Raw genomic sequence first — 18,710 nt, forward strand, 5'->3', positions numbered from 1 at the left:
TATCACCAATCTAACAAATGACATATCCATTATCAACTGCTACAGGCCAGAGATTTGAAAAATAAAACTCTTCACCTAAGTTGTATATAAGTTCACATTAAATCTTAAGTCCCTTCCCTTTAACTGACCTGGTAACATACAATGCTTTAAGAATGAAAATTCTACTTAATAAACAAGGGAACCTGGATATAAACTATATTTTCAGGAAATATTTCTTTAAAAAAATTCAAAATTGACTAACAATAATTGGTGAATTGTAAATTACTTTAAGAAATCTAAGATAAAAAATTCCAAATTATATTTTTATTTAAAAATACATTGGAAAATTCCACATATGTACAGTACATGATTTAAGCTTAATTTCAATGCACTTGACTTCAATTGGGATGACATTGACATGGTTTATGTTTTGATAAAGTCTTTTCCAAACTAACAAAAAAGAGAGACTCCTGTAGATTACCAGCTGATTCTGATGTAGATGTCTTCCTGCTTCCCAGCTAACAATGATGGATGACATTTATTTGCCTTTTATCACCTGGACTGTTTTCCGGCCATAATGATAATAACTGTAGGCTGATGCAGTTGTGGTGAAAGCTGTAAAACACCTTTTGTTGTAGGGGAAGTAAGAAGAAAAAAGAAATACAGGTTATAACAATTTTTAAAAAAATGTACCTGCCTTATACTAAACTTCCTTTTCCACATTATATGAGCCATGAGATAATGAAATGTTAAAATTTGCCATCAGTTAACAGAAAGTTTAGCTAAAGTTTAGTAGGCATAATTTTCAAAAGACAATTTGAAAAAATTATCAAAAGTCAAATGATCTTTTAACCATTAAAAAAAAGATTTGTGTTGTATGCATCAAACACAATCAAATATTTGAAAGATGGAATGGATGACTTTGAGAATTGTATGGCAATCAGTAATAACTTGTTATTGTTGTTTGGTTGTTTTCAGTTACGTCTGACTCTTTGTGACCCCTTTTTGGGGTTTTCTTGGCAAAGATAATGGAGTGGTTTGCCATTTTCTTCTTCAGCTCATTTTATAGATAAGAAAACTGAGACAAATAGGATTAAGTGACTTGCCCAGGCTCACACAGCATTAAGTGTCTGAGGCTGGATTTGAACTCAGGTCCTTCCTGACTCCACGCCCAGCATTCTATCTACTGCACCACCTAGCTGCCCCAATTAGTAACTTCACATTTCTACAAATGATGCAGAATAAAGCAAAACCAAAAGAATGACACAAATAGTACTTGCATAATAATGCAAATGAAGAAAACATTAAAAGGAAATGGTATTCAGTTTAAATAAAATATATTAATGCTGGTTTCAAATTATCAAGGTTCAAGCACACATCATTACTTTCTCTTAACAAATAGCTGAAAACACAATAGGAATGTATATAATTAGCATACAGGCAGTTTTGATTAACTTATTTTTCAAGGAAAATATTACAAGAGATTATTTGTGGGAAAATGATCAGTTGATACAAGCTGTGTTCTTTAAAAAAATCTCACAATTGCAAAGTATACACAAATATCACAATAAGCTACAACACTTAATACTTATAAAGTTGGTACATTTTCAATGCTACAGATTATTATCAATACTGTTGATACTGCTGACAAAGTAGCACTACAGATGAAATAATTTTTAAAACTACCAAGACAGTTACATTAAAATTCTCAGAGTGATAAATTAAAATTTTACCTTACCAAAGTATCTGAAGATAAATGCTGTCAACATAATTGAAAACTGGAGCTGCCAAAGAAGCTGCCACTAAAATTAACTGAACTGCTGTATTCACCTACAGAAAAACAAACGTTTAGGCAAAAAATAAATCAAGGCCACCTAGATCTATTCTCAATTATGTAGCACACGGACAAGTAGACAATGAAACTGGCTGTTTTAAGATAGAGCATCCACCAAATGTTAGATGTTGAACTGAAATATTCCTGATATAGAAATTAAAAATAACACATACATACTTTTCTTTTAAAGAAATTTTAGCTATTTAATTATATTGAGGATTTACAAATGAATACATCTGCAAGGTTATTCTATATGGATGTGAGAAGAATAGCACTAGTTTGGAAATAATACCAACATCATTCATTTGTATATTGCTTTAATAATTTTTCAAACTGATCTCACATGATCTCAGTTTATTTGCACAACCCTATCAACAAACATTTATTAAGCTACCTATTATTATGTCATGTATTATGGTAGGCTAGGGATACAAAAACAAAAGTAAAATATTTTCTGCCCTATGGAGTGAATTGGGCAAGCATTATTATCTCCACTGTTTAGATGGGGGTAATATAGAAATGATATAATTTATCTAAAGTCGTACATCAAGTTAATAGTGGAACCAAAACTAGAACTTAGGGCTTCTGAATTCAGTGATCTTTTCACTATACCACCCATCCCCTGGCCCATCAATGTTAAATATTCATCTCATTGCTCACCCTCACTGAAGCAAATTTTCCAGAGTTGGGAGGATGTCCCTAATATACGGGCATGAAAAAGGGACTACTAAGAAAAGGGAACAAAGAACATATTGACCCTATGACTGGAGTATAAAGAGACAACAATGAAGAAAGAAAACAGGGAAGTGGTATAGACAAGGGAAAAAGACTATTAGGAGACCATAACACCTTATTACTTGTGTTATACTACTACTTTCCCAACCAGGTAATAATAAAAAAGAGAACTACTTCAAAAAGGTGCTTATACTAACAAGAGCAAAACTGTATTAAACATCCACATACTCAGGACACTGTGCTAAGTGATACTAGCAAAGGTTGAGTGACGGAGGGGGAAGGAATCAACTTTAGAAAATCCATGGTCCCTGCACTTAAGAAGTTTACAGGGTTGCTGTGGTCACGAAAGAGGCATATAACAAATACTATAACTATTTTATTCTTATTACTAATATTATTACCTGGAGGCCTACCTCCAAGGATAAGACACTGAAACATTTGTCCTTATCCTTCCTTGAATCACCTGCCAATTTAGTGTTACTCCCTTTCAACTGCTGCTGAATATATAGCATTTAGAAGCCAAAACAATACAGACAAAATTAAAATCCCATTAGAGCAGGTTAGCTAAGTTGGTTACAACATGGTATTTATGAGAACAAGGATGTGATTTCCATCCCCCTGTAGACCAGTTAATTGTTCCAAGGCCAGACTCCAAGCTAACCAACTGGAGATGGGGCACTGATAGGGAAATGCAAATTGTTACTATTAGAGAAGCAGTTCCAAGTACATAGCATACCCTTATAGAAATATCACCTTCACGTACCAAAAAAAAAAAAAAAAAAAAAAAGCATATCACTACTAAGTACAGGTTACTGTGAAATGATGCAATTTTTGCATCCTGGCATCCAGCAGAGCAAATTGGGCATATATAGTCTTAGTGTTTTGATACTATCCTATGAAATAATGCTTTTTCTTGTTCCTTTGCATGTGATAGTAACAAATAAAAGTAGATTATATGTGATGTTTACATTGCAGGAAGGCAGCAGAAATGTTTTTTGTTTGTCCAAGACCAGTTACCCTTCCACTCTTCACCTTCCCCAATTCAAATATAAATCACCTTGAAGAGTATACTAAAATTCCTAATCTTCCAATAAAACTAATCATAAGACTGACAAAGATCTAGGAACTTGAGGAGGAAAGCCGGTGAGATAGAAGTATGTAGGTGACATCACTTTCTTCTAATGTGTCATAAGCATGTATCATTTGCTAGCTAATTCATTAAATGAGAAGCCATGTTTCATCTGTAGCTTCAGCAGATCCAAGGACCTACACTTATTTTAGCAAAATGCTATAATGAAAATTTTTTTTATAATCAGAGAAAGAAACAAAAAATCTAAGTGCATCTTTAATATTGGGAATGAACAACATAATAAAAGAGATTTAAAAAAGGGTGTAAAATAAAGAACTGAAAGAGTTTATATTGTCCTTACCTTACTGATGAATGTTGGCTTTAACCTAGCAGTGGCATAGCAAGGATTGAAATATCTAGCAAGTGTTCGCTGTGAAAGTGATAATAAAAGTTTGGATATGTAGTTTACTTTTGAAAAGAAAAAACTGTAATTTTTAGAAACTTACTATGATCAAATTTTATGTATAACTTATAGAATAAAATATAAATAGTAATATCTGCAATACATTATACATCAAGGTCCTGCTTTATGCAATCAAGAGATTAATGGAATCATTTGATTAAATCAAATTGAATGCATAACAAAACATCTGTTTAAAACTGTATTTTAATTAGAATCACTACTTTTAGTTTGGAGGATTAAAAATAGTAAAGTCAGTATCATTTTAAAAAATCCATCATATTTAGTTAGAATCTAGCTGGTGATTTAGACATCAGGCAAATCCTTTAGAGTAGTCCTAAGCAGAGTTAACAACATGCTGGCTTTTGCCCTTAAAAGACAATTTTTATTAAGTCTGTGATAATATTCAATTAAATAGATGAATCAATTAATTGAAAAGAAATATGAACTTACAAAATAAGTTCCTGCACCTTTTAAATTTAGTTGTATTTTCATGTTATTAAGTAATTACTTTAGTCTCTTTTATGAAGCATGATGATGCATGCTTTTAAAAAAAAAAATAAACAAACCACTAATTGAATCAGTTGGTTAAGGGATCAAAAATCATCACTAAAAGATATTTCAACAAATAGCCCCCACTGTATGTCAGAATAACACTTCAAGACTGTGGTCTTCACAGAATTTTTTCTCTCTATAAAGTTTTAAGTAATCTCACTTTAAAATAAAGTACATTTTTTACTTACTGGTGATGGAAGAGTCCTGTATCTGACATAAAAAACGGCAGCAATCAACACTATATCTCTTGAAATAATCATGTAAGTAAGTGAAACTGAAAAGTGAAAATGAAATCATCTTAACGTATACACTGTCAAGATATTAGGAGACACCCTCTTTTCCCGAGCTAAGGCCCAGCAAGCAAGCTCTACCCTGAGCATGGCATAACAACAATGCTTTGCACTCACCCTCTGACAAAATCACATAATTGTCATATTGCTTTGACCAGCACCAGGTGTTTGCTGAGGTCGGACAAGAACCTGACAAGCTCAGACAAGTAGCCATGTTCCAGTCATGAAGCCATGAATCAAACTTGTCTCATTGTTGCTGTTATCCCTCACTGTCAGGGTTGTAACTCACTTGCATAGCCACTGGTATGAGTATTGAGATGTCCCCACAATGCCTTGGGTCCCCTCACCCTGGCACAGGCATTGCAAGCCGTTTCCCTCACTTTGAAATTAAACTTGTCTGATTCCTGACTCTCCTGTCTCTAGCCTGCTTTGTTCAGCTCCAGCTATCCACAGGTTAGAGGTCAGTTATGTCCAGTTGACATTAATAAATGCATCTAAATACCCCATTTACTCAGTATTGTCAGGGAAAGTGTTCTACATAAATTTTCAAATTAAATGCAGTTTGCTCTCTTGCATCCCAAAACATTTAAATTCTAATCACAGTGCATGGAAAACTTTTTAGAATGGGTTAATCATTTCTCCATCTTCAAAGATTATACAGACCACAACCCTTTTCTTGATCACTTCAGAGTTTCACTGTGAACCTCAATTATTGTACTGTATTGTAATATACCATGATGCCTTCAAGGGTTAGTGATGTATACAGGATTAAAAGGCCCCAGAGGCTACTATTTAAAGTTTTTTTGGGGGGGGGGTGAGGCAATTGGGGTTAAGTGACTTGCCCAGGGTCACACAACTAGTGAGTGTCAAGTGTTTGGTCTGAGGTCAGATTTGAACTCAGGTCCTCCTGACTCCAGGGCCAGTGCTCTGTCCATTGTTCCACCTAGCTGCCCCTATTTAAAGATTTTTTAATGTCTTCCTCTTCACTTCTCAAGTCTTCAGCTATTCCTTATTGCTGCCAGGGAGTTTGCTTCTAAGAAACAATATCCCCCAATTTTACCATTGACTGATTTCCTGGGTTAGGAAAACATAACTGAGACTCTCAGACTGTGAGGAAGGCTATATCTAAATAGACTGAGTGCTGGACAGAAGGCCTCTCCTAATACCAATATATTACTTAAATTTAACTAGGTGTTTTATAGTATGCAAAGCACTGTCTCTCTCTCTCTCTCTCTCTCTCTCTTTTTTTTTGGTGAGGCAATTGGGGTTAAGTGACTTGCCCAGAGTAACACAGCTGGTAAGTGTTACGTGTCTGAGCCTGGATTTGAACTCAGGTCGTTCAGTGGATAGAATCCAGTGCTCTATCCACTAGGCCACCTAGCTAACCCCCCCCCCCCCTTTTTTGGCTAGGTAATGGGGTTAAGTGACTTGCCCAGGGTCACAGAGCTAGTAAGTGTTATGTATCCAAGGCTGGATTTGAACTCAGGTCCTCCTGATTCCAGGCCCAGTGCTCTATACATTGTGCCATCTAGCTGCCCCAAAGCACTGTCTTTCTAACAGCCTTTAAGGAAGACTGGTCAAAATATTAGCCCCCTTTTAAAGTATGAGGAAAGGGAGGCTCAGAACGGTTAAGTAACTTGCCCTGGTTAATTTCTTCTTTTTCTACCTTCAGATTCTACCACAGTAGCATAAAGCAGGACTTGTACAAATGCTCTTTATTTTAAGTGAAGAGACAAGACAAACTCAGGTATTGTATGTGGATGTTTCTGAGACGTTTTGGCTGTTCGCAGGCCTTTTTCTGTTTGTTTACTTCAAGGTTCTCTACTTTACTCTTGGCAGTGAAGCCACCCTCCCCTCACTACTTGGATTTCCATAGCAGACTGTGTCAGCTGTCCCCTTCCTCACTTTGACAATACCCTTTTTATGTGCTGTCCTTCCCCCATTACCTCTAAGTTCCTGGAGGGCAGTCTTCCTGGCTTGTACTTATTTGTATCCACAATACAACATGGTGCCTGGCACATAGTAAGTACCTAATGTTTCAACCCATCTAAGATGTCAACAGAAGTGAAATATAATTTTCCTATATTTATGAAACCACCTCCTTCATGAATCTTAAAACACTCTGATCTCTTCCAGCTGAAAAAATAATCTCCTCAAGTTTTCTTAGAGAACCTTTTCTCTTCTCCTTTGCCTTTATTACATTTTATTTTGGATCAAACTTATTTGCATATATGCTCTATCTTCTCATTAGACTGAAAGTTCTTCAAGAAGCTAATAGCTAACATTTATCTAGAACTTTTAAAAGGTTTGCAAAATGCTTTACATTTATTACCTCATTTGATCTTCACAATGACCCTGGGAGGTAGATGCTATTCTTACCCCCATTATATAGAGGTAGAAACTGAGTCAGATAGAGGATAAGTAACTTGCTCATGGTTCCACAGCTACAAAGTTTTTGAAACAGGATTTGATCTCAGGCCTTTCTGCTTCCAAATCCAGCACTCTACCCACTGTGCCATCTAGGTTTTTCATTTTTTATATTGCCAGTGACTAGTACAGTGTCTTGCACACAGTAGGTACACAATGAACATCTGTTGAGTTGAATAGAATTTTGTGTAATACAGATATAAAATATAGCAGGAATATTCAAACTTCTAGAGTTCTCATTTTTCTTAAGTAGGCGTCTATTAGGAAAAAATATAGTCATGTGTTTCAGAAAATCATGATACTACTTTCAAAAGGTTTAATATAAGAAAATACAAATGCAGATGTTATTTAAAAATAATTCAAAAAGGGGAAAGGACCTTTCTGTACAAAAATATTTAAAGCAGCTGTTTGTGGTGACAAAGAATTAGAAACTGAGGGGATGCCCATCAGCTGAGGAATGGCTGAACAAATTGTGGTATATGATTGCAATGGACTATTACTGTGCTATAAGAAATGATGAGCAGGCTGATTTCTAAAAACCTGGAAAGACTTACATGAATTGATACAAAGTTAATTGAGCAGAACCAGGAGAATATTGTACAAGGTAATAGCAATACCATACAATGATCAAATGTGAATGCCTTAACTCTTCTCAGTAATACAATAATCCAAGACAATTTCAAAGGATTCATTATGAAAAATGCCATCGTCCAGAGAAAGAACTGGTGGAGTCTGAATGAAGATGAAAGCATACTATTTTTTTTTTCATTTAGGTCTATATCTTCTTTCACAACATGACTATGGTAATATGTTTTGCGAGACTGAACACGTATGACCTCTATCAAACTGCTTACCATCTTAGGAAGGGGGAAGATGAGAGAGGGAGAGAGAAAAATTGGAATTCAAAATTTAAGAAAATGCTCAAAATTGTTCTTACATGTAACTGGAGAAAAAATAAAATAGTATTAAAAATAATTTGTAGTATCTCTCAGCAAAGAGTCTGAACTGTTTATAAAAAAAAATTTACCTTAGATATTTAAGTTCTGAGCATTCAATCTCTTAAAGAAATAAAAATTGACTTAGTGCTTACATTTTAAGGAAGAACAAATACGGTTCTATAACCAAATTATATTATTTTTTGTTGGTGAAAAATTTAAATTGGAGAAACTTTTGCATCAAATTTTCCTTGATTAAAAGAAATCTGTGGCCTATTATTAGACTTTATCACAATATTATTATGACAGAAAGAACATTACATGTCTGATTAGAGTTTTTGAATCAGATGATTTGTGTTCTAATCATGCTTCTGACACATAGTGGTTTTATGTGACCTTGGGCAAATCATTTTAACCTCTAAGACCCAGGCAACTATTATTAAGACTATAAGTTGCAAATCAGTTGCTGATATGCTTTGGTAGAGGATGTTTCTTGCCACTAAGTTCCTTAAAACCAAGAAATCAATTTTGTAAGAAATTTGCCACAATACCGAATATTAGTTTTGAGTTCTTACCTGGAATAAGATCTGCACATGTCAAGCTAATATATAGGACACTGATGAGTATTTTATCAGCAAGTGGATCAAGAGCACTTCCCAATGCTGATTTCTGGTTGGCCCAGTTTCTAGCAATAAATCCATCCAACTGAAAATAGAAGAGTTTTTGTTTTGTTAAACAAATGTCATCATTAATCTACAAGAGATATTTCACAGCAACAAGATCCTGCTATATACACCAGAAAAAAAAAATCACTAATGGCAATCTGTTAATTCTATGAGAGATCACTTAAAAATAAAGCAGCGTTCCTGGATTGCTAAACAAAAAATATGTTATTTACAAGACATATAAAATCAACTGAAGTGTTATTAAAATTTGATGTTATACACCCTCTCCCCATACTTCTTTAATTCATTGTTACACATTTCACTTCTAAAAATTTCTCAATTATAAACCTGTAATTTTCATCATTTCTCTACTATGTCAATAATCTACGTGTGCAGCTTGGGTGGTTAATACAGGTAATATATGATTTAGTTATACACTATTTTTAGTGCCTGTTCAGTTATTCCCATGTTCTATAGCATCAACAATCTCTGTCTTTGTATGAGGCACAATCCTCAAGAAGGCCTGAGGCTTCCAGCCTCATCATTCCACTGAAACAATTCCCTTCAAAGTTACTGATGTTCTATGAACTGCAAAATCCAACGGCCTTTTCTTATTCTTCGTTCTCCTCAACTTCTATGCAGCCTTTGACACTGTTGATCACCTCTTCTAAATACTCTCTTGTCTTTAGGTTTCTGGGACACCAATTTCTCCTAGTTCTTTTATCAGACCACAATCTTTTTCAGTCTCCTTTACTAGCTCCTCATCCAGGTCAAACCCTCTAACCTTGGTTGTCCCACAGGGTTCTGCTCTGGGTTCTCATTTCTCCCTTTACACTACTTCACTTGGTGGTCTCATTAGCTCCCATTGATTTAATTATCATCTCTATGCTGATGATTCTCAAATCTACCTATTGTGCCTCAAATTCTCTGCTTACCTCCAATTTCTCATTTCCAACTGCCTTTCAAACATCTTGAACTGGATGTACAGTAGACATCTTAAATTTAACCTATCAAAAACCGAACTCATTATCTTCCTCCCTAAAATCTCCCCATGTCTTAACTTCCTTATTACAATAGAGGGCAACACCATCCTCCCAGTTACCCTGGATGGAAACCTGAGTTTGTCACCCTGGATTCCTCATCATCTCTCATTCCCTCCCCCCCATTATCTAATCTATTAACAAGACCTGTTAACTTCACTTTTGCAGCATCTCTCAAATATGTCCCTGTGTCTCCTCTGACACTGCCACCACTTTGGTCCAGGCCTTATCACCTCATGCCTGCCTTAATGGAATAGCCTGCTAGTCTCTCTCTACTCCAATCCATGCTCCATTCAATTCAGTCAACAAAGTGATATTCCTAAAGTGCAAGTCCAACCATCTTACCTCTTCTAATCAATAAACTCCACTGGTTCCCGACAGGGAACCTCCAAGATCAAATACAAGATCTACTGCTCAGCATTCAAAGTCCTTACCCCCCTGAACCCTTCCAATCTTCTTATACCTTGTTCCCCCACCAAGTATTATTTGATCCAGTGACACTGGCCTTCTTGTTATTCCTTGAACAAGACACTGTCTCTCAGCTCCAAGCACTTTCTCTTATTGTCTGGAATGCTCTCTTTCCTCAGCTCCACCTACTGGCATCCCTGCCTTCCTTTAAGCCCCAACTAAAATCCCTTCTTCTATAGAAAGTGCTTAATTCTAGTCCTTCCTTCTTTTAATATATTGTTGTGTCCCTGCCCCCTTTAGATTATGAGATCACTGAGGGCAGAGACTATGTTTTGCCTCTTTTTATATTCTCAGCGCTCAGCAGACTGTCTGGCACAGAGTAGGTTGCTCAATAATGCTTACAGATGGACTGACTGACAATCTGATCTCTGCTTATCATGTTACATAAAAATATGCTAGATAAATACTTTCTGATCAAAAATTTTGATATGGAATATTATTTTCCTGTTTACTACTGCAAATGAAATTAAGACAAGTAAATTTCAAAGCATAAACTTGATTGGTGGAATAGATTTACATTAAGAAAATACATTAATACATGTTTTGAATAGTGTATGAAAAATTACTATAAGGTTTAAAACCATTAGAATCTTTATTTTGGGGGTCTTTTAATGTTTTGTGTTTTCATCGAACACACTAAATATTGGACTGTTGGCAAAGTAACAGTAGACTATCATCACCTTAGTGAAAAGTTGTACGTTGTAGATATATATGAATAATGGGCCATCCACTAGGAAAAAATCTGGTAAACTACAAAGGTATAAGAAGAGTACTCAAGTACACTTATAAACTATAAGAAAAGGTTGAGTTTAGACAATAGGGGCTACAATAATTACATAAGGTGAGGTAAGTAGAAAGACAAACTAATTCAAGACAAGATAACTTCATAAAAAACACATACACACACACACACACACACAAACCACACCAGTTTGGCTGAATAGTCGAACAGTACAGTCTCACAGAAAGAACACAGGGTTCTAGTTCCAGCTCTGCTACTAACTAGCTATGTAATATTAGGCAGTTTACTTAGTTTCTCTGTGTCTCAATTTTTTCATTTGTATGAACTATTTAGACATGACAACACCTCAAAAATGCCCACCAGCTGTACAAATGTAGAGTACTATGTTATTGAAGTAACAGTTAAATATAAAGGAATACTAAGAATTGCTACCACCTGAGAATAGATGCATCTAAGAGATTAACAACAATACTGACTTCAAATTTTATAGATTTGTCTGATGATTACTGTATAGCAACATTCACTGGCTCTTTTAATAAATGACTACAGTGGCTCAATATAATTACATAATTTCTGTAGACACATATTATAACTCACCAAATCAGTTAGCCCAGCTAAAGCAAAAACTCCTAGTGCAACATTAAAATCTTCTTCAATAATCAAATAACCCAAAACTGGGGCCAAGGCAATTCTTGTCATTGACAATAAATTTGGGATTGTCCATGGGTTTTCATACTGGAACAGAAAAACAAGAAAATTAAAAATTAATATATACTTTAATTGTTTTTAACTTTAAACTAGTACTATCACATCCTAAAAAGATTAAAGGAGTGGTTTAACAGAAAGCCAATAATTTTCTGGCAGAATCTTCCCTCCCCACCAATAATCAGGATCACGGACTATGAATATACTTTAATTTGAGTCACTATTAATTTAGTTCTGTGTCTACCAAAATTTATTCAACTCCTACTAGGCATTAATTGGATTACACTGTGCTACGTCTTAATGGGAAATATAAACAAGACAGTTATTCTGGTTGCTTCTACAAGCAGCCTCCTAAGTAGAAGTGTGTCAATTAAGAAGAGAAAGAAGGAAAGAGAAAAAAATGCAAATACAAATTACTAAAAAAAAAACAAAAACAAAAACAAAAAAGCCAGAAATAGTTTATGCTTTCAGAAATGGTTAGGAAGGAGGTTTAAGTTTTGTTGAAGAATGGAATTTTAAAAGGTGGAGATTTCACGAGGGCATTTCATCCACTGTGTATAGTAGAATGAGCAAAAGGCAAAGAAGCATGGCTTTTGTTTGTGGAACAATCTTTAGTCCAGCTTAGACACGGTATATGAAAGGAAAATAAAGCTACAAAGGTAGATTGGGTACCATTATGTAAGGCCTTTAAGGCTGGTCTAAAGAATATCTCTACTCAGATGCCCTGCTGAAAGTTAAGGAAAATACACAATCCAGAACAATTTTAAAGAAATTTATGAACTGGGAAACTAAATTTAAACAGCACCCCACCCTAAAATTCAGGGCCTCCCTACTAATTTCTTCCACCAAATGTCTTCCCTAAGCAGATGTTTATGGAATATATTGGCATCTATGCTTCATCTTGAAAACGATTTGAAAGTTACAAATAGCTATTTGAACTTGAAAGTGACAAATTAGCTGATTTGCAGCTGCCTTCAAGAAGCTCCCATATTTTTGGCAAGAAATTTTTCAAGTGACAACATTTCAATTCTTAAAAGCTTCAGCTGTAAATGGTAGAACAGAAATACTCTTCCAATAATGTGACTTTCCTAAAATCCAACTCTGAATTGCTACTCCTAACTCCCTAATGGGATTTTCTTCTCATTCACCCTGAGACCCATTGTCCCATTATTTGGTGCTTCATAGAAACTTGGAAGACACATTTGAAAAATCAAATCTTAACTGAAAGATTCTAAGAAAAAAGAGTACTCTGAAGGTACTACATTTTTCTAACAGAATCTGGCAACCAATGTTTTTAAACCTAGTTTGTTTTTTTAAAAAACACAATGTCTGAAAAGTACTCTACAGTGAAATAGGACTGTCATTCAGTAATTCAAGTGGAATACAAATCTTCAGACATTTATTTAGGCCATATCATCTTTCTCTGTATCCTTCCCCAGCTACCTGTCCTACAACACATAGCATAATACACCTAGCACAGGGCAGACATTCAACAAGTAACTGTGGAATGGATTTTGTTCAATGGGCCCCCTTACATAATTTAACTGAACCCTACTAGGAGTGTGTCAAAATTCAAGTTAAAAGGTCACACTCTGTTTTCCATTGCCACAGTCCAAAGAACAAAGATGTACACTTCCAGGCACGGTCTGGTATAGAGCAAGTTAAACATATCCAATGAGACAATGAAGAAAAATGTGATAAATCACTTAATGGCTGAGGGTAATGAAATAAAAAGCAAAAAACAGAATAAAAATATTAAGCATTATTCTTGGGAGAACGAATGAGATAAAACAATCAAGGATAAACAGTCTTGTACATCCAGGTAAATTAATTTGATGATTATGACTGAAGAAGCTAGACTGGATCCCAAGATACCGGTGAAAGGAGTTAGTTTGTTTCTGCCACATAATTCAGGTCAGTTAGAATATATTACTAAATTAATTCACAATCATTAAGCTAAATTTGTAAAACTCTCAAAAAGTTAAAGAAGCTAATCTCAGATTACCCAACCAGATGACACTCAACCTGTGTCATGCTCGAGAAACGACTGAAGTTTATGAAGGAACTTCTGCCAGGATATGGCAACCTCAAACCATACAGCACTCAAATGCCAACATGCTTTAGCTATTAAGGCAGCTTATACTTCTGCCTTGATGTGGTTACCTCAAATCATGCTGCACATCTGATGGAATGGCCTAATAGAGGGCCACTGAAGACACAACAATTGAAGATGTAACAATTGGAGTGAGATTTGCTATCATGACGACAAAAGTTCTCCCACACTTAAAACTCCGTTGACTGACTTAATGTTTGGTCCATATTTAACAGATGCCAGGTACCAAATGAAAAAAAAAGTGTTGGAAAATATTTCCTATCTCAAGCAAAGAAGTTTCATTTTTATTTTAAAAATCAAAGCTATAAATGCTTTGATTAGAACTCAAAGTAACTAGTCTTTTTGGGGTATAGCTGAAAACCAAATAGTCATATGCTTAAAATTAAGTCAGCTGAAAGTTTGTGTTCCTGTTATTGATTCCTCAACAAGAAGAGTTCACTTAACGATACTTTTCATCTAATGACAAAGACGAAAACCACTTTTCAGCTCCGGCACAGACACCGCGCGTGGAAGCGCCGCCGCACGGGCCGGCTGGTGGCTTTGTCGCCAGTGACACCCTCAATGGCCCACGCTGGGATGCTCGCTCGTCGGGTTCGGCCGCAGCTCCGGGTCGGGCAGGAGCCCTGGCCCACGAGCTGGGGGAGGGCGCAGGTGCCGCCCCTGGCTACCTACCAGGCTCGAGGGACGCTGGTCCCACGCCGAGTTCAAGACGCCTTTGGCACCTGCAGCCTCCGGCGTTTGTTCCGGGGCCCCCCTTCCCCCTCCAGAGCTGTGTCCCCTTCGGCCGGACACTACCAGCCGCAGACCGGCCAGGACCCCAGTCCTGGGCCGGGGGCTGCCCGGCGCGGGCGGCAGCAGCCCCCAGTGGGTGGGCAGGAGGCCCCAGCAGCCGCAGGAGGCGGCGGGGCCAGGGCTCAAGGCGGGCCGGGGCCGCCTCCCAGCGCCCGCCAGGAGTTCCTCGAGGCCGCCCACCCTAGACCACCGCCGGGCTGCCGCCACCGGCTCCTCGGCGGGCTCCCGCTCGATCCTGGCCCCCGCAGAGGCCCCCCGCTCCAGGGACACGGGGCTGCGGGCCCGGGGCGCGCGCGACAGGCTGCGGCCGGCGCCGTGGAACACCCCCCGGGACCCCCGGCTTAGCCAGGCCGGCAGCATGGCCCCGCGGCGGCCGGGCGTGGAGAGAGCGCGGAAATCGCCTCAGCGGCCTGAGGAGGAGCAGCAGGAGCAGCAAGAAGCGCAGAAGAGCCGCCTCTCCATGAAGGCGAACCCTCGGTCGCCCTCACGACCCACTAGCCCCACGGCAAGGCCGCGTCCCCCGAGCGGACACCGGCATGCTTGTGTTGGAACGACCAGCCGCCTCCGCCCCCGTCCAGGTGGCCTCAAGGGTGGCCAGGGGCGGGCCCTTTCACGACACTTTTACGACAGCGCGGTGCCTTCCCCGCTACTTACCCCGACCGGGTCCGTTAGTGAGGACTGCGGGGGCCGTTACGGTGCCTCCTACTGCCGCGCGGAGCGCGGCCTCCGGCGGGAATGAGCGAGGGGGCGGGGCGGGGAACTGGCGCGAGGCGGCTGACGCCGGGAGCGGGCGCGCGAGCCACGAAGGGAGCCCCGGAGACGAGGAGAGAGGGGACCGTGGTCTGGGGACACATTCCATCAGGGAGCGGGGCGGGGGGAGGGGCACACGACGGGGGCCCGCGGATTGGGCGGGGAGACGAGAGCTTGCGCCCCCGCAGCCTCGGTCTGCTTCTTCCGACTGGGCACTGGCATCACGGACACCCCCTTCCTCCACTGCCTCCCGTAGGCATGTCTGCAGCGCTCCCAGGATCAGAACGGGGCCGCAGTTCCCTCGCTTTAAATCCTGCGGGCGCCCGTCCCGCTCCTACTTGGGGAGGACAGGTGGAGGTGGCCGGCCCCTCGTGGAGGGCCGGAGGAGGCTACGCCCTCCCGCCTTCCCTCGAGCGTGGGCCGGCCGAGAAGCGCGGCGTCTGAGCGCTCGGGAGCTCGTGGAGTTCTGAGCCAGGGCCGTGGGATGGGGCGCAGGAAAGGGAAGGCGGAAGGTGGATGTCAAAGGTGGGCTTGTTTCCAGTGTAGGACTTCTAGTCTATGCTGACGGTGTGTTTGCTTAGCACGGTGCCAGCCACATAGTAGGTGCTCGTTAAATGAGTGTAGCCTTGTTTGGAACTGTTTGGGTGAGTTGCTGTTGTAGCATATTCAATTGGCAACAGAAACTTGGGTAGGAAAGACTATGCTCCGTAAGCAGCACCCTATTGTAACGAGGAGGGATTTGTCTTATTTATGCCAGAACTATACACACGCAGGGAACAGCAATGAAAGTGGGCAGTGAATACGGTTGGCTCCAGTTTTGAATTCTTGTTTTGCGCTCATATCACCTTGGGCGAGTCAATCAGAGATGTGTTCTGTTTCAGGTTGAATTAACTTTCTGAAAGTTTATGCTGTAGCGCATTAATTTCTTAGACAAAAAATGATTCTGCAAAGTAAATCCTTCAATTGAAAATGAACCAATATAACATTGAGAAAGTGTTAGTAATTTGGAATATGGCTTTATTGTAATTAAAGTTGTTACTTTCTCTTCCATAATAGACAAAAGTCTATGTACCTAAGACAAAAGTGAAAGGAGTCAAAATTTTAAGGCATTAAAGTGAACAACTAATGGAGATTCAGAATTTAGAGACATTCTCTTAGCCCTCTCCTACCTTCACTAAACTTAAGTCACACCAGAATATTTTTATTCTCTTCTTAAGCATATCACTTGATACCTCTCCTTCCTTACTCCACAAGTTGCTGTAATCAGACTTCTTTCACTATTATTTTACTAAAGCTGCTTCCTCCATAAGTTATCATTTCTCTCCTTATTGACAAATCCCGTGGCCCTGTCAATCCACATCTCCGAACTTTCATTAATAATCACTCCCTTCCTTGACATTTTCTTCTCCTTTAGCTTCTGTGACACTGATTTTCTTTTCTATCTGCTGATTACTCTTTCTCCTATTGCTACCTAAATATAAATATGCCCCAAAGCCCTGTCCTCGATGTGCTTCTTTGCAGTCTCCTTAGGACATAGTTTTTGTGGGGATTTATTTAGCTTAATTACGGTATATTTGTTAGTGTAGGGAAGAACCCCACGTGTAAGGAGAAGCCTGTCATTTTGTATGTCTGGAGGCAGAGTAGACATCTCCAGCCTCTTCTCTCCCGCCTCCAAGAAAGATTTTCATTCTTGTCCTGAGACTGCTCTTCTCTCCTCTGAGAGGAGTGGTACTGGGCTAGAAGAATTATCTGTATACTCCCTTAAATGTTACAGGATATGATCAGGTTCAGTTTAACTTCGGATAGCTTTGTTATTTCCTTCCTTTTTTTTTTTTTGGATGAGGCAGTTGGGGTTAAGTGACTTGCCCAGGGTCACACAGCTAGTAAGTGTCAAGTGTCTGGTCTGAGGCTGGATTTGAACTCAGGTTCTTCTGACTCCAGGCCGGGTGCTCTATACACTGTGCCACCTAGCTGCCTCAGCTTTGTTATTTCTGAGGAGAAGGGGGACTCCCCCCCAAGGTCTATATCCAAGGCTTTAACCCCTTTACTACCAAAAACCTGTTCCACAGTTAACACATAGTGAATAGCAAAGAATTCCATTTATCCAAATCACAGTAAAACAGAACTCAGAGAAGGTATACATAAGAGAATGTATACCAGACAATACAGAGTGAAGGAGCTCTTTCCTTAGGAGCAGGATAACTCTGCTTAATCAGGATAGGGTTTCCTAGATCTCAACCACAGGGAAACGGAATCAAGCTGGGAATAGGTGTATATATAATGGAGACTGCAGCTCTACTCATGTCTTCCCAGAATCTTTTCCTTCAGCAACTTGAAGTGAGGTTGGCCTCTTCCATCTTCTGTCTTGAGCTGGAAGCCAGAAATGCCCAAAGACTCGACTCTGAAGACTAAAACTCAATGAATCCTCAGGGGGTACTGATGAAGACTGAAGCTGTCTTGCTTCTGGAGCAAGGCTGAGTATTCATCTCCACCAATGACCCATACTGATGATTTTTGGGGCAGGGGTTACATTAGAAATATTTTTTCCTTTTTTTTCCCCCTCAATTGAGGATAGAGTGAGCAAGGGGAGGGAGCTAGGATAGGATTGTAAAAAGATCAAAAAAAGGTCATTGGAACATTTTTTGAAATAGACAAAAACAAGGCCAGAAGGAATCACATAAGCAGGACAGCTTGGAAAGTAACATGTTAAATTTATTATACACTTAAAAAGAAAAGCAAGCTGTCCGGTATTTGCTAGTATCTATATAGTGCTTTAAGATTTGTAAAGCACTGTTACTTCATTTGAGTACCTGAAAGAGATTTATAATTTCATGCAAAATAGCTGGTAAAGAGATCAGGTGTTTTTCATCTTGTGTGGTTTCTGTGATCTTTTGGTTTTTTCAGTGTGGTTGCTTTGCCTCAGTCTGCTCCCATAATTTCAATACTGCATGAATGATTCTAACATCTGTTATCTCAAGCCTTAATCTCTCTCTTGACCTTCCAACTGCCCACAGGACATCTGACACCTAAAATTCAACCTATCAAAAAGCATACTTAATGTTTTTCCCACACAGTCACTTAACCACCCCAATCTCTATTAGTGATAACCACTATTCCCTGAGTTGTGTAGGTTCAAAATCTCATTTAACAC

General features: G+C 39.0%; 1 protein-coding gene across 1 annotated transcript; it reads right to left on the reverse strand.

Moving 5' to 3' along the window:
- Positions 1–286: 286 nt before the first annotated feature.
- Positions 287–15,384, reverse strand: CRLS1 (cardiolipin synthase 1). Its single transcript, XM_027840331.1, has 7 exons — positions 14,690–15,384; positions 11,797–11,934; positions 8,860–8,989; positions 4,821–4,906; positions 3,979–4,047; positions 1,718–1,809; positions 287–605 (listed from the first exon to the last, which is right to left on the reverse strand). Exons 1-7 carry the CDS (start codon positions 15,167–15,169, stop codon positions 518–520), a joined length of 1,083 nt encoding a protein of 360 aa, XP_027696132.1. The 5' UTR covers positions 15,170–15,384; the 3' UTR covers positions 287–517.
- Positions 15,385–18,710: the final 3,326 nt, after the last annotated feature.

Source organism: Vombatus ursinus, unplaced genomic scaffold (assembly GCF_900497805.2).
Source record: "Vombatus ursinus unplaced genomic scaffold, bare-nosed wombat genome assembly UNPS02014841.1, whole genome shotgun sequence".
Lineage (NCBI taxonomy): Eukaryota > Metazoa > Chordata > Mammalia > Diprotodontia > Vombatidae > Vombatus > Vombatus ursinus.

What these genes read in the sequence shown, in the direction of transcription:
- CRLS1 (XM_027840331.1), bottom strand. Translation starts at nt 15,169, where the DNA reads ATGCTGCCGGCCTGGCTAAGCCGGGGGTCCCGGGGGGTGTTCCACGGC. An exon ending in TAGCTGGGCTAACTGATTTG is followed by an intron (nt 8,990 to 11,796) that starts GTGAGTTATAAT and finishes TTCTATTTTCAG; the next exon opens with TTGGATGGATTTATTGCTAG. An exon ending in ATTTATCTTCAGATACTTTG is followed by an intron (nt 606 to 1,717) that starts GTAAGGTAAAAT and finishes CTACAACAAAAG; the next exon opens with GTGTTTTACAGCTTTCACCA.